Source organism: Scyliorhinus torazame, chromosome 3 (assembly GCF_047496885.1).
Source record: "Scyliorhinus torazame isolate Kashiwa2021f chromosome 3, sScyTor2.1, whole genome shotgun sequence".
NCBI lineage: Eukaryota > Metazoa > Chordata > Chondrichthyes > Carcharhiniformes > Scyliorhinidae > Scyliorhinus > Scyliorhinus torazame.
The window spans coordinates 362,895,285-362,916,171 of record NC_092709.1 but is presented as its reverse complement, the minus strand read 5'-3'; the positions used below and the strand labels follow the sequence as shown (position 1 = coordinate 362,916,171).

At 50.1% G+C, this 20,887-nt stretch overlaps 1 protein-coding gene across 2 annotated transcripts in view; it reads left to right on the top strand.

Annotated features, from left to right (window-relative positions):
* Nucleotides 1-20,887, top strand: part of LOC140409647 (disintegrin and metalloproteinase domain-containing protein 12-like) — a 1,449,600-nt gene that overhangs the window by 124,722 nt on the left and 1,303,991 nt on the right. For both annotated transcript variants that reach the window (XM_072497981.1, XM_072497982.1), the window contains exons 6-7: nucleotides 9,709-9,883; nucleotides 20,239-20,304. In XM_072497981.1, the coding sequence (XP_072354082.1) occupies nucleotides 9,709-9,883; nucleotides 20,239-20,304 (241 nt within the window). The remainder of the gene's footprint in view (nucleotides 1-9,708; nucleotides 9,884-20,238; nucleotides 20,305-20,887) is intronic.

Here is a 20,887-nt window from a genome sequence, read left to right as displayed (position 1 = left end):
ACTGTGTAACTGTACTGGGATGTGTTTATTCCGCAGGGTAAGGATTACTCACTGTGTAACTGTACTGGGATGTGTTTATTCAGCAGGGTAAGGATTACTCACTGTGTAACTGTACTGGGATGTGTTTATTCAGCAGGGTAAGGATTACTCACTGTGTAACTGTACTGGGATGTGTTTATTCAGCAGGGTAAGGATTAGTTACTGTGTAACTGTACTGGGATGTGTTTATTCAGCAGGGTAAGGATTACTCACTGTGTAACTGTACTGGAATGTGTTTATTCAGCAGGGTAAGGATTAGTTACTGTGTAACTGTACTGGGATGTGTTTTTTTTAAATTTTATTAAAGGTTTTCATAAAATATCAATAACAAAATGAGAAAGAAAAAAGAACCCAACAGGGGTAAGTACAAAACACAATCTAAAAAAGCAACCCCCCAAACCCCTCCCCCCGTACCTAAATAATAAATTAACATTAACACCCCGACTTAAGACAACAGGTGTATACACCCCCTCAGACCCTTCCAGTGTAAATAACATAAACAAAAATAAAGTAAACCCCCCCCCCCCACCCCAGCTGCTGCTGCCATTGACCAATGTCTAGCGTTCTGCCAGAAAGTCTAAGAACGGTTGCCACCGCCTAAAGAACCCTTGTACCGACCCTCTCAAGGCGGATTTCACCCTCTCCAATTTAATGAACCCTGCCATATCGCTGATCCAGGATTCCACACTTGGGGGCCTCGTATCTTCCACTGAAGGAGAATCCTCCGCCGGGCTACCAGGGACGCAAAGGCCAGAATTCCAGCCTCTTTCGCCTCCTGCACTCCCGGCTCCTCTGCCACCCCAAATATTGCGAGCCCCCAGCCCGGTTTGACCCTGGATCCTACCACCCTCGACACCGTCCTCGCTACGCCCTTCCAAAATTCCTCCAGCGCTGGGCATGCCCAGAACATATGGGTGTGATTTGCTGGGCTCCCTGAGCACCTAGCACACCTGTCCTCACCCCTAAAGAACCTGCTCATCCTTGTCCCGGTCATGTGTGCCCTGTGCAGCACCTTAAACTGTATGAGGCTGAGCCTCGCGCATGAAAAGAAAGAGTTCACCCTCCCTAGGGCATCTGCCCACGTCCCCTCTTTGATCTCCTCTCCCAACTCCTCCTCCCACTTACCTTTCAACTCCACCACCGAGGCCTCCTCCTCCTCCTGCATCACCTGGTAAGTTTCCGAGATCTTCCCCAATCCCACCCACCCCCCCGAGAGCACCCTGTCCTGTACTGTGTGTGGCAGTAGCCGTGGAAATTCCACCACCTGCCGTCTGGCAAATGCACTTACAGAGAACATAGAACATAGAACGATACAGCGCAGTACAGGCCCTTCGGCCCACGATGTTGCACCGAAACAAAAGCCATCTAACCTACACTATGCCATTATCATCCATATGTTTATCCAATAAACTTTTAAATGCCCTCAATGTTGGCGAGTTCACTACTGTTGTAGGTAGGGCATTCCACGGCCTCACTACTCTTTGCGTAAAGAACCTACCTCTGACCTCTGTCCTATATCTATTACCCCTCAGTTTAAAGCTATGTCCCCTTGTGCCAGCCATTTCCATCCGCGGGAGAAGGCTCTCACTGTCCACCTTATCCAACCCCCTGATCATTTTGTATGCCTCTATTAAGTCTCCTCTTAACCTTCTTCTCTCCAACGAAAACAACCTCAAGTCCACCAGCCTTTCCTCATAAGATTTTTCCTCCATACCAGGCAACATCCTGGTAAATCTCCTCTGCACCCACTCCAAAGCCTCCACGTCCTTCCTATAATGCGGTGACCGGAACTGTACGCAATACTCCAAATGCGGCCGTACCAGAGTTCTGTACAGCTGCAACATGACCTCCTGACTCCGGAACTCAATCCCTCTACCAATAAAGGCCAACACTCCATAGGCCTTCTTCACAACCCTATCAACCTGGGTGGCAACTTTCAGGGATCTATGCACATGGACACCTAGATCCCTCTGCTCATCCACACTTCCAAGAACTTCATCATTAGCCAAATATTCCGCATTCCTGTTATTCCTTCCAAAGTGAATCACCTCACACTTCTCTACATTAAACTCCATTTGCCACCTCTCAGCACAGCTCTGCAGCTTATCTATATCCCTCTGTAACCTGCTACATCCTTCCACACTATCGACAACACCACCGACTTTAGTATCGTCTGCAAATCTTTCTCACCCACCCTTCTGCGCCTTCCTCTAGGTCATTGATAAAAATGACAAACAGCAACGGCCCCAGAACAGATCCTTGTGGTACTCCACTTGTCACTGAACTCCATTCTGAACATTTCCCATCAACCACCACCCTTTGTCTTCTTTCAGCTAGCCAATTTTTGATCCACATCTCTAAATCACCCTCAATCCCCAGCCTCCGTATTTTCTGCAATAGCCTACCGTGGGGAACCTTATCAAACGCTTTGCTGAAATCCATATACACCACATCAACTGCTCTACCCTCGTCTACCTGTTCAGTCACCTTCTCAAAGAACTTGATAAGGTTTGTGAGGCATGACCTACCCTTCACAAAGCCATGCTGACTATCCCTGATCATATTATTCCTATCTAGATGATTATAAATCTTGTCTCTTATAATCCCCTCCAAGACTTTACCCACTACAGACGTGAGGCTCACCGGTCTATAGTTGCCGGGGTTGTCTCTGCTCCCCTTTTTGAACAAAGGGACCACATTTGCTATCCTCCAGTTCTCTGGCACTATTCCTGTAGCCAATGATGATATAAAAATCAAAGCCAAAGGCCCAGCAATCTCTTCCCTGGCCTCCCAGAGAATCCTAGGATAAATCCCATCAGGACCCGGGGACTTATCTATTTTCAGCCTGTCCAGAATTGCCAACACCTCTTCTCTACGTACCTCAATGCCATCTATTCTATTAGCCTGGGTCTCAGCATTCTCCTCCACAACATTATCTTTTTCCTGAGTGAATACTGACGAAAAATATTCATTTAGTATCTCGCCTATCTCTTCAGACTCCACACACAACTTCCCATCCCTGTCCTTGACTGGTCCTACTCTTTCCCTAGTCATTCGCTTATTCCTGACATACCTATAGAAAGCTTTTTGGTTTTCCTTGATCCTACCTGCCAAATACTTCTCATGTCCCCTCCTTGCTCGTCTTAGCTCTCTCTTTAGGTCCTTCCTCGCTACCTTGTAACTATCCATCGCCCCAACTGAAACTTCACACCTCATCTTCACATAGGCCTCCTTCTTCCTCTTAACAAGAGATTCCACTTCTTTGGTAAACCACGGTTCCCTCGCTCGACGCCTTCCTCCCTGCCTGACCGGTACATACTTATCAAGAACACGCAGTAGCTGATCATTGAACAAGCTCCGCGTATCCAGTGTGCCCAACACTTGCAGCCTACTTCTCCACCTTATCCCCCCCCCCCAAGTCAGGTCTAATGGCATCATAATTGCCCTTCCCCCAGCTATAACTCTTGCCCTGCGGTGTATACTTATCCCTTTCCATCATTAACGTAAACGTCACCGAATTGTGGTCACTGTCCCCAAAGTGCTCTCCTACCTCCAAATCCAACACCTGGCTTGGTTCATTACCCAAAACCAAATCCAACGTGGCCTCGCCTCTTGTTGGCCTGTCAACATATTGTGCAGGAAACACTGTACAAAAAACGACCCATCTAATGTACTCAAACTATATCTTTTCCAGTCAATATTTGGAAAGTTAAAGTCTCCCATAATAACTACCCTGTTACTTTCGCTCTTATCCAGTATCATCCTCGCCATCCTTTCCTCTACATCCCTAGAACTATTTGGAGGCCTATAGAAGACTCCCAACAGCGTGACCTCTCCTTTCATGTTTCTAACCTCAGCCCATACTACCTCGGAAGATGAGTCCCCATCTAGCATCCTCTCCGCCACCGTAATACTGCTCTTGACTAGCAGCGCCACACCTCCCCCTCTTTTGCCTCCTTCTCTGAGCTTACTAAAACACCTAAACCCCGGAACCTGCAACATCCATCCCTGTCCCTGCTCTATCCATGTCTCCGAAATGGCCACAACATCGAAGTCCGAGGTACCAACCCATGCTGCCAATTCCCCTACCTTATTCCGTATACTCCTGGCATTGAAGTAGACACACTTCAAACCACCTACCTGAACACTGGCCCCCTCCTGCGACGTCAAATCTGTGCTCCTGACCTCTATACTCTCATTCTCCCTTACCCTAAAACTACAATCCAGGTTCCCATGCCCCTGCTGCATTAGTTTAAACTGTAAGTACCTGTAAGTACCTGAAGGTGTTCCCCGGGAGGAGCCCGTACTTCTCCTCCAGCTCACCCAAGCTCGCGAACGTCTCGTTCACACACAGGTCCCCTAACTTTCGTATGCCTGCCCTGTGCCACCCCGAAAACCCTCCACCTGTTCTTCCTGGGGCGAACCGGTGGTTCCCCCGTAATGGGGTCCACGCCGAGGCCCTAACTTCCCCCCTATGCCGCCTCCACTGCCCCCAAATTTTGAGGGCCGCCACCACCACCGGGCTCGTGGTATACCTCCTTGGAGGGAGTGGCAGCAGCGCCGTTGCCAGCGCCCCCAGACTCGTACCCACACAGGACGCCGTCTCCAGCCTCTTCCATGCAGCCTCTGCCCCTCCATCACCCACTTGCGCACCATTGTCGCATTGGCGGCCCAGTAGTACCCACAGAGGTTGGGCAGCGCCAGCCCCCCCCTATCTCTACTCCGCTCCAGGAACACCCTTCTCACCCTCGGAGTCCCTCACGTCCACACAAACCCCATTATACTCCTGTTAACCCGCCTGAAAAAAGCCTTCGGGATAAACACGGGGAGGCACTGGAACAGGAACGAAAACCTTGGGAGCACCGTCATTTTGATTGACTGCACCCTACCCGCCAGGGACAGCGGCAACGCGTCCCACCTCTTGAACTCCTCCTCCATTTGCTCCACCAGCCTTGTAAATTTAAGCCTATGCAGGGCCCCCCAGCTCCTGGCCACCTGGACCCCCAAATATCTGAAACTCCTCTACGCCCTTTTCAGTGGGAGCTCGCCAATCCCCCTCTCCTGGTCCCCTAACTGAACTACGAACAGCTCGCTCTTCCCCATATTGAGCTTGTACCCCCTAAGCATCCTCATTACCTCTGGCATTCCTCCCACCGGGTCCGCCACATACAGCAGCAGGTCGTCCACATAAAGCGACACCCTGTGCTCCTCCTCACCCCGCACCAACCCCCTCCAGTTCCTCGACTCTCTCAGTGCCAAAGCCAGGGGTTCAATCGCCAGTGCGAAGAGCAAGGGGGACAGGGGACACCCCTGTCTCGTCCCTCGGTGCAACCGAAAGTACTCGGACCTCCTCCTATTTGTGGCCACACTCGCCATCGGGACCTCGTACAACAGCCTAACCCACCTGACAAACCCCTCCCCAAAGCCAAACCTCTTCAGCACCTCCCACAGGTACCCCCACTCTACCCTATCGAAGGCTTTCTCAGCGTCCATCGTCACCACTATCTCCGCCTCCCCCTCCCTCGCCGGCATCATGATAACGTTCAAAAGCCTCCGCACATTCGCGTTCAACTGTCTCCCCTTCACAAACCCCGTCTGGTCTTCATGGATGATCTGCGGCACACAATCCTCAATCCTCGTGGCTAAGACCTTCGCCAGCACCTTGGCATCTACATTTAACAAGGAAATCGGTCTGTAAGACCCACATTGCAGGGGATCCTTGTCCCGCTTCAGGATCAAGGAGATCAGTGCCCGGGACATCGTCGGGGGGAAAGCCCCCCCCTCCCTTGCCTCATTAAAGGTCCTAACTGACAGCGGGCCCAACAGGTCCATATATTTTTTATAGAACTCGACCGGGAAACCGTCCGGCCCCGGTACCTTCCCCGCCTGCATGCTTCCTATCCCTTTGATCAGCTCCTCCAGCCCAATCGGGGCCCCCAGTCCCACCACCATTCCCTCTTCCACCTTTGGAAACCTCAATTGGTCCAGGAAACAGCCCATCCCTCCCTCCTCCCGTGGGGGCTCGGATCGGTACAATTCCTCGTAAAAGTCCCTGAAGACCCCATTGATGCCAACCCCACTCCGCACCACGCTCCCTCCCCTGTCCTTAACTCCCCCGATCTCCCTAGCTGCGTCCCGCTTCCGAAACTGATGCGCCAGCATCCGGCTTGCCTTTTCCCCATACTTGTAGACCGCCCCCTGGGCCATCCTCCACTGCACCTCCGCCTTCCTGGTGGTCACCAGGTCGAATTCGGTCTGGAGGCTGCGCCTCTTCCTCAACAATCCTTCCTCAGGTTCTTCCGCATACCTCCTGTCTACCCTCACCATCTCCCCCACCAGCCTCTCCCTCTCGCCCCGCTCCTTGTGGGCCCTAATGGAGATCAGCTCTCCCCTCACCACCGCCTTCAGTGCCTCCCATACCATCCCCACTCGGACCTCCCCATTGTCGTTGGTCTCTCTATACTTCCTCGGACCCGCTGGCTCACCTCCTCGTCCGCCAACAGCCCCACCTCCAAGCGCCACAGCGGGCGCTGGTCCCTCTCCTCCCCCATCTCCAAGTCCACCCAATGCGGGGCGTGGTCCAAAATGGCTATTGCTGAATACTCGGTATCCTCTACTCTCGCTATCAGCGCCCTACTCAAAGTCGATTCGAGAATAAGCCTTATGGACATGTGAGAAGAATGAAAATTCCCTAGCCCCCGGCCTTGCAAATCTCCAAGGGTCCACCCCTCCCATTTGGTCCATAAATCCCCTCAACACTCTAGCCGCCGCCGGCTTCCTACCCGTCCTAGACCTGGAGCGATCCAGTGCAGGATCCAACACCGTGTTAAAGTCTCCCCCCATTATCAGGCCCCCCACTTCCAAGTCTGGGATCCGACCCAACATACGCCGCATAAATCCCGCATCGTCCCAGTTTGGAGCATACACATTGACCAGTACCACCCTCTCTCCCTGCAACTTACCACTTACCATTATGTACCTACCGCCATTATCTGCCACAATGCTCGACGCCTCGAATAACACCTTCTTTCCCACCAAGATCGCCACCCCTCGATTTTTGGCATCTAGCCCCAAGTGAAACACCTGACCTACCCACCCTTTCCTCAATCTTACCTGGTCTGCCACCTTCAGGTGTGTCTTCTGGAGCATAACCACATCCGCCTTGAGCCCCTTCAGGTGCGCGAACACGCGGGCCTGCTTAACCGGCCCTTTCAGTCCCCTTACATTCCAGGTTATCAGCCAGATTAGGGGGCTACCCGCCTCCCTCCCCCGCCGACTAGCCATGACCCCCTCCTCGGCCAGCCACACGCCCGCACCACACACCCGGCCCGTTCCCCACAGCGGCATACCCCCGTCTTGACCCACCCCACTCGCTCCAGCTCCTCCTTGATTTTAGCAGCAGCAACTCGATTCCCCCCCACCCAGCCCCCCCCCCCCTCCCCCTCCCCCGGCTAGGACCCATCCTAGCTGGTTTACTCCCCCCATTGCACTTTCGCAAGTCAGCTGACTCCTGCTGACCCCGGCCACTCCCGCCTCCCCTTCGACTCCTCCCATTGTGTGGCACACCCTCCTCTCCCGCTCCCCATTCACAGGCTCTCCCCCTCCGTTCGAAGCGCGGGAAACAATCCTCGCTTCCCCGCCCGGGTCCCGTCCCCCCCAGTCTTCGGCGCGGGAAAAAAATCCCGCGCTCTCCACCTACCAGGCCCCGCCACCAACCAAAACAGTGCCCAACCCGCCCCATCCACCCTCCCCAACCCGAAAGAGAAAAACACAGAGAAAAAGAAACCCAAAACAATGCGAAGGCCCCCCCCACCGAACCAAAAATAGGCATAACATATCCGCCCATCCCGACCCTCAGTCTGTGTCCAGCTTCTCGGCCTGAACAAAGGCCCACACCTCCTCCGGAGACTCAAAATAATGGTGCCGGTCCTTGTAGGTGACCCACAGTCGCGCCGGGTGCAACATGCCAAACTTCACCCCCTTCCTGTGCAGCACCGCCTTCGCTCGATTGTACCCGGCCCTCCTCTTCGCCACCTCCGCACTCCAGTCCTGATATATCCGAACCTCCGCGTTCTCCCACCTGCTGCTCCTCTCCTTCTTGGCCCACCTGAGCACACACTCCCGATCGACGAACCGATGGAACCGCACCAGCACCGCCCGCGGAGGCTCGTTAGCCTTGGGCCTCCTCGCCAACACTCTATGGGCCCCTTCCAGCTCCAGGGGCCCCTGGAACGACCCCGCTCCCATCAGCGAGTTTAACATGGTGACCACATAGGCCCCCACTTCCGGCCCCTCCGGGAGGCCCAGAATCCGCAGATTCTTCCGCCTCGACCGATTCTCCATCTCCTCGAACCGCTCCTGCCATTTCTTGTGGAGCGCCTCGTGCGCCTCCACCTTTACCGCCAGGACTAAGATCTCGTCCTCATTGACAGAGATCTTTTGTTGAGTCTCTCGGATCACCACTCCCTGGGCCATCTGTGTCTCCAGCAGCTTATCAATAGAAGCCTTCATCGTCTCTAGCAGGTCCTTTTTAATCTCTCTGAGGCAGCGCTGGATACCCTCCTGTTGCTCCTCCGCCCACTGCCTCCACGCTGCCTGGTCTCCGCCCGCCGCCATTTTGTCTTTCTTCCCTCCCTTCTTCTGGTCCACCACCACCTTTTTTGTCACCCCGCTCCTAGTTAAAGCCATATACTGACGGGGAGCTATTATTAACTCCTTCCCACACCGGGAAACGTCGAAAAAGTGACCTTGGGGGCCCTGAAAAGAGCCCAAAAGTCTCGAGAGGGAATCATTTTGGCAGTGTTCGCTTCACCAATCTGCCCCAAAATGTCCGTGGAAACCCCTGAAAAAGGTCTAAGTGTCCGTTCCAGACGGGAGCTGCCGAATGCGTGACCTACTCCTCCATGGCCGCCACCGGAAGCCTCGTCCCCGCTTCTTCAGTGGCCCTAGTGAGATCTTTTCACAGTTGTTCCCTCTGCTGTTCGAATTCACTTTTGACAAAGGTCCTCAGGACTGTTTGCAGCTTTAAGCTTGCCCTTCCCCCGCTTGCATGCTGCAAACTGCTGCAAATGCTGTTTATCCTGTTGCTGCCAAATCTTCCACTGCTTCTGCCGGGCCTGGCAGCCAAAAGACACAACACTCCTGGGGGACACCGTCAGGGGAGTGTTGCAGTCCTCTTGCCACACCGGGAAATGTCAAACAAATGCCGTGGTGGCCCTGTAAAAGAGCCCAAATGTCCGTTCCAAGCGGGAGCTACCGAATATGCGACCTAGCTCTGCATAGCCGCATCCGGAAGTGGTACTGGGATGTGTTTATTCAGCAGGGTAAGGATTATTCACTGTGTAACTGTACTGGGATGTGTTTATTCAGCAGGGTAAGGATTATTCACTGTGTAACTGTACTGGGATGTGTTTATTCAGCAGGGTAAGGATTACTCACTGTGTAACTGTACTGGGATGTGTTTATTCAGCAGGGTAAGGATTACTCACTGTAACTGTACCGTGATGTGTTTATTCAGCAGGGTAAGGATTATTCACTGTGTAACTGTACTGGGATGTGTTTATTCAGCAGGGTAAGGATTACTCACTGTGTAGCTAGAGACTTATTTAAATTAATTAAATGTTAAATTAATTGTGTGTGCCTTTATTGTTTTTTCTCTCTCTCCTGCAGTGCTCTGATTATTTTCAGCAATCAAAGTTACATAATTGAACATCTCTCAGGAGATAAACTTGGCCGTCATTTGTTATACAGACCTGAAGATCTCCCTTCAACACCGATTAACTGTGGTGTCAAGAACACCCCGCCTAAGTTAACCCTGACTGATCACCTTCGGCATTCACAGAGGGTGAGTAAGGAGCTGAGTAAAAACAACAAATCTGTTACTTGTAGAAATTATAACCCACCATTCAGTCTGATGAATCAGGAAGAGTTCTAATCACATAATATCTTCCTATCCTGTCAATGGGGATTTGAATGGCGCAGCATATCCACTGTGGCGGAGCCAGAACATCTCAACGCAAAGTTGGCATAGGTCATATCGGCTGTCGGGGCCACATAGGCGGACTGACGGTTAGCATGAAGGAGGTGTACCCTCTCGACCAACGGATCCGACCTGTGCGCCCGCACGTGTCTGCGGAGCAAAATGGGTCCAGGAGCTGCCAGCCAGGTTGGGAGCGAGGTCCTGGAGGAGGACTTCCTAGGGAAGACAAGGAGACGTTCATGAGGTGTTTCGTTGGTCATGGTACACAGTAGTGATCGAATGGAGTGGAGTGCATCGGGGAGGACCTCCTGTCAGCGGGAGACTGGGAGATTCTTGGACCGTAGGGCTAGTAGGACGATCTTCCAGACCGTTCCGTTCTCCCTCTCCACCTGCCCGTTTCCCCGGGGGTTGAAGCTGGTCATCCTGCTTGAGGCAATGCCCGTGCTGAGCAGGAATTGACGCAGCTCGTCGCTCACAGAAGGAGGACCCCCTATCGCTATGGATGTAGGCGCGGAAACCGAACAGGGTAAAAGTGCTGTGGAGCGCTTTAATGACGGTGGCAGCCGTCATGTCGGGACAGGGGAGGGGGAAAGGGAACCGGGAGTACTCATCAATCACGTTTAAGAAATAAGTGTTGCGGTCGGTGGAGGGAAGGGGCCCTTTGAAGTCCATGCTGAGGCGCTCAAAGGGGCAGGAAGCCTTCACCAGGTGCACTTTCTCTGGCCGGTAGAAGTGCGGCTTGCACTCCACGCAGATTTGGCAGTTCCTGGTGACGGTCCTGACCTCCTCGATGGAGTAGGGCAGGTTGCAGGTTTTGATAAAATGGAAGAACCGAGTGACCCCCGGGTGGCAGAGGTCATCGTGAAGGGTCCAGAGTCGGCCCACTTGTGCGTTGGCTTCCCGGGACATACATAGAATTTACAGTGCAGAAGGAGGCCATTCGGCCCATCGAGTCTGCACCGGCTCTTGGAAAGAGCACCCTACCCAAGGTCCACACCTCCACCCTATCCCCATAACATAAAAACTAGGAGCAGGAGTCATCCATCTGGCCCCTCGAGCCTGCTCCACCATTCAATGAGATCATGGCTGATCTTTTGTGGATTCAGCTCCACTTTCCGGCCCGAACACCATAACCCTTAATCCCTTTATTCTTCAAAAAACTATCTATCTTTATCTTAAAAACATTTAATGAAGGAGCCTCTACTGCTTCACTGGGCAAGGAATTCCATAGATTCACAACCCTTTGGGTGAAGAAGTTCCTCCTAAACTCAGTCCTAAATCTACTTCCCCTTATTTTGAGGCTATGCCCCCTAGTTCTGCTTTCACCTGCCAGTGGAAACAACCTGCCCGCATCTATCCTATCTATTCCCTTCATAATTTTATATGTTTCGATAAGATCCCCCCTCATCCTTCTGAATTCCAATGAGTACAGTCCCAGTCTACTCAACCTCTCCTTGTAATCTAACCCCTTCAGCTCTGGGATTAACCGAGTGAATCTCCTCTGCACACCCTCCCGTGCCAGTACGTCCTTTCTCAAGTAAGGAGACCAAAACTGAACACAATACTCTAGGTGCAGCCTCACTAACACCTTATACAATTGCAGCATAACCTCCCGAGTCTTAAACTCCATCCCTCGAGCAATGAATGACAAAATTTCATTTGCCTTCTTCGTCACCTGTTGCACCTGTAAACCAACTTTTTGCGACTCATGCACTAGCACACCCAGGTCTCTCTGCACAGCAGCATGTTTTAATATTTTACATTTAAATAATAATCCCTTTTGCTGTTATTCCTACCAAAATGGATAACCTCACATTTGTCAACATTGTATTCCATCTGCCAGACCCTAGTCCATTCACTTAGCCTATCCAAATCCCTCTGCAGAGTTCCAGTATCCTCTGCACTTTTTGCTTTCCCACTTATCTTAGTGTCGTCTGCAAACTTGGACACATTTCCCTTGGTCCCCAACTCCAAATCATCTATGTAAATTGTGAACAGTTGTGGGCCCAACACTGATCCCTGAGGGACAGACACCACTAGCTACTGATTGCCAACCAGAGAAACACCCATTAATCCCCACTCTTTGCTTTCTATTAATTAACCAGTCCTCTATCCATGCTCCTACTTTACCCTTAATGCCATGCATCTTTATCTTATGCAGCAACCTTTTGTGTGGCACCTTGTCAAAGGCTTTCTGGAAATCCAGATATACCACATCCATTGGCTCCCCGTTATCTACCGCACTGGTAATGTCCTCAGAAAATCCCACTAAATTTGTTAGGCACGACCTGCCCTTTATGAACCCATGCTGCGTCTGCCCAATGGGACAATTTCCATCCAGATGCCTCGCTATTTCTTCCTTGATGATAGATTCCAGCATCTTCCCTACTACCGAAGTTAAGCTCACTGGCCTATAATTACCCGCTTTCTGCCTACCTCCTTTTTTAAACAGTGGTGTCACATTTGCTAATTTCCAATCCGCCGGGACCACCCCAGAGTCTAGTGAATTTTGATAAATTATCACTAGTGCATTTGCAATTTCCCTAGCCATCTCTTTTAGCACTCTGGGATGCATCCCATCAGGGCCAGGAGACATGTCTACCTTTAGCCCCATTAGCTTGCTCATCACTACCTCCTTGGTGATAACAATCCTCTCAAGGTCCTCACCTGTCATAGCCTCATTTCCATCAGTCACTGGCATGTTATTCGTGTCTTCCACTGTGAAGACCGACCCAAAAAAACTGTTCAGTTCCTCAGCCATTTCCTCATCTCCCATTATTAAATCTCCATTCTCATCCTCTAAAGGACCAATATTTACCTTAGCCACTCTTTTTTGTTTTATATATTTGTAGAAACCTTAACTATCTGGTTTTATATTCTGAGCAGGTTTACTCTCATAATCTAGCTGACTCTTTATTGCTTTTTTAGTAGATTTCTGTTGCCCCATAAAGATTTCCCAGTCCTCTAGTCTCCCACTAATCTTTGCTACTTTGTATGCTTTTTCCTTCAATTTGATACTCTCCCTTATTTCCTTAGATATCCACGGTCGATTTCCCTCTTTCTACCGTCATTCCTTTTTGTTGGTATAAACCTTTGCTGAGCACTATGAAAAATCGCTTGGAAGGTTCTCCACTGTTTCTCAACTGTTTCACCATAAAGTCTTTGCTCCCAGTCTACCGTAGATAGTTCTTCTCTCATCCCATTGTAATCTCCATCGTTTAAGCACAAAACACTAGTGTTTGATTTTACCTTCTCACCCTCCATCTGTATTTTAAATTCCACCATATTGTGATTGCTCCTTCCAAGAGGGTCCCAAACTATGAGATCATTAATCAATCCTGTCTCATTACACAGGACCAGATCTATGACCGCTTGTTCCCTCGTAAGTTCCATTACATACTGTTCTAGGAAACTATCGCGGATACATTGAAATGAAATTAAACTTCTATAAACTCCTCCTCAAGGCTGCCTTGACCGGCTTGGTTAAACCAATCGACATGTAGATTAAAATTCCCCATGATAACTGCTGTACCATTTCTACGTGCATCAGTTATTTCTTTGTTTATTGCCTGCCCCACCATAATGTTACTATTTGGTGGCCTATAGATTACTCATATCAGTGACTTTTTCGCCTTACTATTCCTGATTTCCACCCAAATGGATTCAACCTTATCCTCCATAGCACCGATGTCATCCCTTACTGTTGCCCGGATGTCATCCTTAAATAACAGAGCTACACCACCTCCCTTACCATCCACTCTGTCCTTCCGAAAAGTTTGATAACCTTGGATATTTAACTCCCAGTCGTGACCATCCTTTAACCATGTTTCAGTAATGGCCACTAAATCATAGTCATTCACGATGATTTGCGCCATCTACTCATTTACCTTATTCCGAATACTACGAGCATTCAGGTAAAGTACCCTTATGTTGGCTTTTTTACCTCTGTTCTGAATTCTCCTACCCGCCCCGCCACATTTCTGCCCCGACCGGCAAAATGGAGACTCCCGCCGGCGGAGAATGACACCCCTTATTCTGAATACTACGAGCATTCAGGTAAAGTACATTTATGTTGGCTTTTTTACCTCTGTTCTGAATCTTAACACCTCGATCAGTAACCTCTCCTAAGTTATATTTCCTCTTAACCTTTCTCCTAATTTTCCTTGTCGTTGGACCCATATCTTCATGTAACAACCTGCCGCGTCGCTTACCATTATTGTTTTCACTTCCCGTTTTATTCCTTTTAGTCTTCCTGGTCCTATTCACTGAGCTCCCCTCAGTCATTGTATCTTGTACTGTCGCACTTTTTGATTTTTGACGATGGCTTCTCTGCCTTACACTTTCCTCCTTACTGCCTTTTGTTTCTGTCCCTGTTTTACTACCTTCCAACTTCCTGCATCGGTTCCCATCCCCCTGCCACATTCGTTTAAACTCTCCCCAACAGCTCTAGCAAACCCCCCCCCCCCCCCAGGACATCGGTTCCAGTCTGCCCAGGTGCAGACCGTCCGGTTTGTACTGGTCCCACCTCCCCCAGAACCGGTTCCAATGCCCCAGGAATTTGAATCCCTCCCTATTGCACCATCTCTCGAGCCACGCATTCATCCTATCTATCCTGACATTCCTACTCTGACTGGCTCGTGGCACTGGTAGAAATCCTGAGACCTTTGAGGTCCTACTTTTTAGTTTAGCTCCTAACTCCCTGAATTCAGCTTGTAGGACCCCGTCCCATTTTTTACCCATATCGTTGGTGCCTATGTGCACCACGTCAGCTGGCTGTTCACCCTCCCCCCAGAATGCCCTGCAGCCGCTCCGAGACATCCTTGACCCTTGCACCAGGGAGGCAACATACCATCCTGGAGTCTCGATTGCGTCCGCAGAACCACCTGTCTATTCCCCTTACAATTGAGTCCCCTATCACTATAGCCCTGTCATTCTTCTTCCTGCCCAGCTGCGCAGCAGAGCCAGCCACGGTGCCATGAACCTGGCTGCTGCTGCCTTCCCCTGGTGAGCCATCTCCCTCAACAGTATCCAAAGCGGTATATCTGTTTTGCAGGGAGATGACCGCAGAGGACACCTGCACTGCCTTCCTACTCTTGCTCTGTCTTTTGCTCACCCATTTTCTATTTCCCTCAGAACCTTTCACCTGTGGTGTGACCAACTCACTAAACGTGCTATCCACGACGTCCTCAGCATCGCGGATGCTCCAAAGTGAGTCTATCCGCAGTTCCAGAGCCGTCAAGCGGTCTAACAGGAGCTGCAACTGGACACACTTTTTGCACGTAAAGGAGCCAGGGACAGTGGACGTGTCCCTGAGCTGCCACATCGCACACGAGGAGCATGACACGGGTCTGCGATCTCCTGCCAGATAACCCAGTAACCCCACCCAACACTACAGGCAATTTTGGACACTAAGGGCAATTTATCATGGCCAATCCACCTAACCTGCACATCTTTGGACTGTGGGAGGAAACCTACACACACACGGGGAGGATGTGCAGACTCCGCACAGACAGTGACCCAAGCCGGAATCGAACCTGGGACCCTGGAGCTGTGAAGCAATTGTGCTATCCACAATGCTACCGTGCTGCCCTTAATGATGCAAGATCTCGTACTTGTAGGTGGAGAGCTCGATCCTCCACCATATGATCAAGGTTCAGACAGGGCATTGGAGGGATACAAGATAGCCAGGAGGGAACTGAAGAAAGGGATTAGGAGAGCTAAGAGAGGGCATGAACAATCTTTGGCGGGTAGGATCAAGGAAAACCCCAAGGCCTTTTACACATATGTGAGAAATATTAGAATGACTAGAGCGAGGGTGGGTCCGATCAAGGACAGCAGCTGGAGATTGTGTATTGAGTCTGAAAAGATAGGAGAGGTCTTGAACGAGTACTTTTCTTCTGTATTTACAAATGAGAGGGGCGATATTGTTGGCGAGGACAGTGTGAAACAGATTGGTAAGCTCGAGGAAATACTTGTTTGGAAGGAAGATGTGTTGGGCATTTTGAAAAACTTGAGGATCGACAAGTCCCCCGGGCCTGACGGGATATATCCAAGGATTCTATGGGAAGCAAGAGATGAAATTGCAGAGCCGTTGGCAATGATCTTTTCGTCCTCACTGTCAACAGGGTTGGTACCAGGGGATTGGAGAGTGGCGAATGTCATGCCCCTGTTCAAAAAAGGGACTAGGGATAACCCTGGGAATTACAGGCCAGTTAGTCTTACTTCGGTGGTAGGCAAAGTCATGGAAAGGGTACTGAAGGATAGGATTTCTGAGCATCTGGAAAGGTTGAGGATGCTCGGCCTTTTCTCATTAGAACGGAGAAGGATGAGGGGCGACTTGATAGAGGTTTATAAGATGATCAGGGGAATAGATAGAGTAGACAGTCAGAGACTTTTTCCCCGGGTGGAACAAACCATCATTTTCATTTTCGGGCATGCATCCCAGCGGCACTGCTGCCCCAATGCTGGGGTGGGGTGTTGGGAGGCTGGTCGGGGATCTGGCCACCATCTATCGGGGCTGGGGGGGCTCATCGCCTACGGTTCCTAAAGGCCATCCTCCGATTTTGTGAATACCGATACCAGGGACATCTACAGATGCTGCCTGTCTGTCCCACCAAATACTTCAAAGACAGAGCCCTGTTCATGGTTATATAGTGAAGGTCACTTTAACTCCCTCTGACTGTGCAGCTTCTGGCTGTACAGCTGAAGGCTATCACTATGAAGGAATTGGCATTGTTGGTTATGTCAGCACTTCACAGCTGCAGGTTGTGTTTGCTGCTGCTCCTGTTGGTGGCTGCAGATGCCTGGAGGCTGCTGTTCCTGGCTCATTACTTTCCTGTAGCTGGAAAGGACAGTTTTTTGTAAGATATCTGGGTCCTGAAATACTGGGCTCAGGGGGACATATGGGCCCAGAAGGCAATCCAGTTTGCTCGACATTGAGCCAAATGGGCCACCGGTAGGTAAATTATTGGAGAGCATTCTTGGGACAGGAATTATAGCCATTTGGAAACAAATAATAATAATAATCTTTATTGTCACAAGTAGGCTTACAGTAACACAGCAATGAAGCTACTGTGAAAAGCCCCCAATCACCACATTCCGGCGCCTGTTCGGGTACACGGAGGGAGAATTCAGAATGTCCAAATTACCTGTCAGCACGTCTTTCGCGGCTTCTGGGAGGAAACCGGAGCACCCGGAGGAAACCCAAGCAGACAGGGGGAGAACGTGCAGACTCCACACAGACAGTTACCCAAGCCGGGAATAGAACCTGGGACCCTGGAGCTGTGAAGCAACAGTGCTAACCACTGTGCTACCGTGCTTGGACTCATCAGCGATAGACAGCATGGTTTTGTGACGGGGGGGGTCGAGCCTCACTAGCTTGATCGAGTTATTTGAAGCGGTGACAAAGATGAGGGGAGGGCGGTGGATGTTGTTTACATGGACTTCAGTAAAGCCTTTGACCTGGTGCCTAATGGCAAACTGGTACAAAAGGTGAAGTCACACGGGATCAGAGGTGAGGCGGTAAGATGGATACAGAACTGGCTCGGTCACAGAAGGCAAAGGGTAGCAGTAGAAGAGTGTTTTTCTGAATGGAAGGTTGTGACTAGTGGCGTTTCACAGGGATCGGTGCTGGGACCTCTGTTGTTTGTAGTGTTCACAAACGATTTGGAGGAAAATGTAGCCGGTCTGATTAGTAATGTTGCGGATGACACAAAGATTGGTGGAGTGGTAGATAGTGTTGAGGATTGTCAGAGGATACAGCAGGACATAGATAGGTTGGAGACTTGGGCACAGAAATGGCAAATGGAGTTTAATCCAGAGAAATGTGAATGCATTTTGATAGGTCTAACATAGAGGGGAAACATATTGTAAATGGCAAAACTCTGAGGAATATAGAAAGTCAGGGAGATCTGGGCGTGCAGGTCCACAGACCTTGCAGGTGGAAACACAAGTGGACAAGGTAGTCAAGAAGGCATATGGAATGCTTTCCTTCATTGGATGGGGCATCGAGTACAGAAATTGGCAAATCATGCTACAGCTGTGTAGAACCGTGGTAAGACCTCACTTGGAATATTGCGCACAATTCTGGTCGCCCCACTACCAGAAGGATGTGGAGGCTTTGGAGAGGGTCAGAGGAGTGTTACCAGGATGTTGCCTGGTCTGGAAGGTGTTAGCTATGTGGAGAGGCTGAATAGACTTGGACTGTTTTCATTAGAACGACGGAGGTTGAGGGGCGACCTATTAGAGGTCTACAAGATTATGAGGGGCATGGATAGAACGGACAGGCAGGCACTCTTTCCCAGGGTGGAGGGGGTCAGTCACCGGGGGGCATAGGTTTAAGGTCCGTGGGGAAAAGTTTAGAGGAGATGTGCGAGGCAGGTTTTTTACACAGAGGGTGGTGAGCGCCTGGAACGCGTTGCCAGGGGAGGTTGTGGAAGCAGATACATTAACGGTGTTAAAAAGGCATCTTGACAAATTCATGGATAGGATGGGTATAGAGGGATACGGCACAAGGAAGTGCTGAGGTTTCTGGCAAATGTTGATATAAAGGGGCAGCACGGTGGCATCGTGGATAGCACAATTGCTTCACAGCTCCAGGGTCCCAGGTTCGATTCCGGCTTGGGTTTCTGTCTGTGCGGAGTCTACACATCCTCCCCGTGTGTTCGTGGGTTTCCTCTGGGTGCTCCGGTTTCCTCCCACAGTCCAAAGATGTGCAGGTTAGGTGGATTGGCCGTGATAAATTGCCATTAGTGTCCAAAATTGCCCCTAGTGTTGGGTGGGGTTGCTGGGTTATGGGGATAGGGTGGAGGTGTTGACCTTGGGTAGGGTGCTCTTTCCAAGAGCCGGTGCAGACTCGAATGGCCTCCTTCTGCACTGTAAATTCTATGATAATCTATGATAAAGACCGGTACAGGCTTGGAGGGCTGAAGGGCCTGTTCCTGTGCTGTATTGTTCTTTGTTCTTTGTATGCAATCTGCCACTTTTTTGCCCACTCTCTTAACCTGTCAAAGACCTTCTGCAGCCCCCCTGCTTCCTCAATACTACCTGTCCCTTCACATCTCTTTGTATCATCTGCAAACGTAGCAACAGTGCCTTTAGTTCCTTCCTCTAAATCGTTAATATATATTGTGAAAAGTTGTGGTCCCAGCACAGACCCCTGAGGCACACCACTAGTCACCGGCTGCCATCCTGAAAAAGACCCCTTTATCCCCACTCTCTGCCTTCTGCCAGTCAGCCAATCCTCTATCCATGCCTGGATCTTACCCTTAACACCATGAGCTCTTAACTTATTTAACAGTCTCCTGTGCGGCACCTTGTCAAAGGCCTTCTGGAAATCTAAATAAATCACGTCCCCTGGTTCTCCTTTGTCTAACTTCCTTGTTACCTCCTCAAAGAACTCTAACAGATTTGTTAAACATGACCTCCCCTTGACGAAGCTGTAGTGACTCAATCCTAATTTACCATGCACTTCCAAGTACTCCGCGATCTCATCTTTAATAATGGACTCTAAAATCTTGCCAGTGACCGAAGTCAGGCTAACTGGCCTATAATTACCCAACTTCTGCCTCTCCTGTTAAACAGCGGTGTTACATTAGCCACTTTCCAGTCCTCTGGGACCCTTCCTGCCTCTAGTGATTCCTGAAAGATCATCACCAATGTCTCCACAATCTCCTCAGCTATCTCTTTTAGAACCCTGGGTGTAGTCCATCTGGTCCAGGTGACTTATCCACGTTCAGACATTTGAGTTCCCCCAGAACCTTCTCCTTAGCGATGTCCACTGTACGTGCGTTCTGGTACACAATGATGCCGCTGTCGAGGTGACGGAGAATCACGATTTGGCATCAAATTGTCGCTCGCTGCGATTTTGCCATTGGAACCTTTTCTCGCCCAATCGCATTTCGCCATATCAGCGTCAGCAAACAGAGAATCCTGCCCTGGAACTTTTTGAAATAGTGATGTGGTGAGAAAACTACATATAAAATCAAAATTATCATTGACTCTTTAAAAACAAAATTGCTCTGAAATGGCTGAGCAAGGCACTCAGTTTCAGGGCAATTAGAGATGGGCAACAAATGTTGATCCAGTTAGTGATGCCCACGTTTCATGAATGAATAAAGAAACAATAGAATGCAAGTAACTGATCCTGTGAGAGCCCCCTCCCAGTCACGGACCCCTGTACAGCTTCACCTCAAACTAACTGTGATTGTATCATTTCCCAGGTAAAAAGGGATGTGCTACAAGAAACGAGATACGTTGAGCTGATACTTATAGCAGACAATCACCTGGTAAGTTGCTTATCATCCAGGGGTCAGTGTTAGCATACCTGCTTTACCTCATATACATTAATGACCTATATCTTTGTGTCCAGGACATAATTTCAAAGTGTACACGTGTCACAAAACCTTGGAGCATTTCAACTTATGGGGATGGTCGCGTGAAATTCAAAAGGACCTCGACATGTTAATGGAATGGTTGGATAAATGCAGAAGATATTTAATACTGATGGGTGTTATGTTTTTGTCCTGGTACTTTGAAAAGTCAGTCAGTGCGCAAGTAGACACAGAAGGTGATTAACATTGCAGCTGTCCTTTATTGCTGCAGCAGTCGAACTGCAAAAAATAATATGGCGATTGGGTGGAGAATAGGTCTGGACACTGCAATTGTGGCCGGAGCCGGGTTCAAGCCAACTCGCAATTCTCCAATGCCTCGACAGCAACACCAATGGGCGGCACGGTAGCACAGTGGTTAGCACTATTGCTTCACAGCACCAGGGTCCCAGGTTCGATTCCCAGCTTGGGTCACTGTCTGTGTGGAGTCTGCACGTTCTCCCCGTGTCTGCGTGGGTTTCCGCCGGGTGCTCCAGTTTTT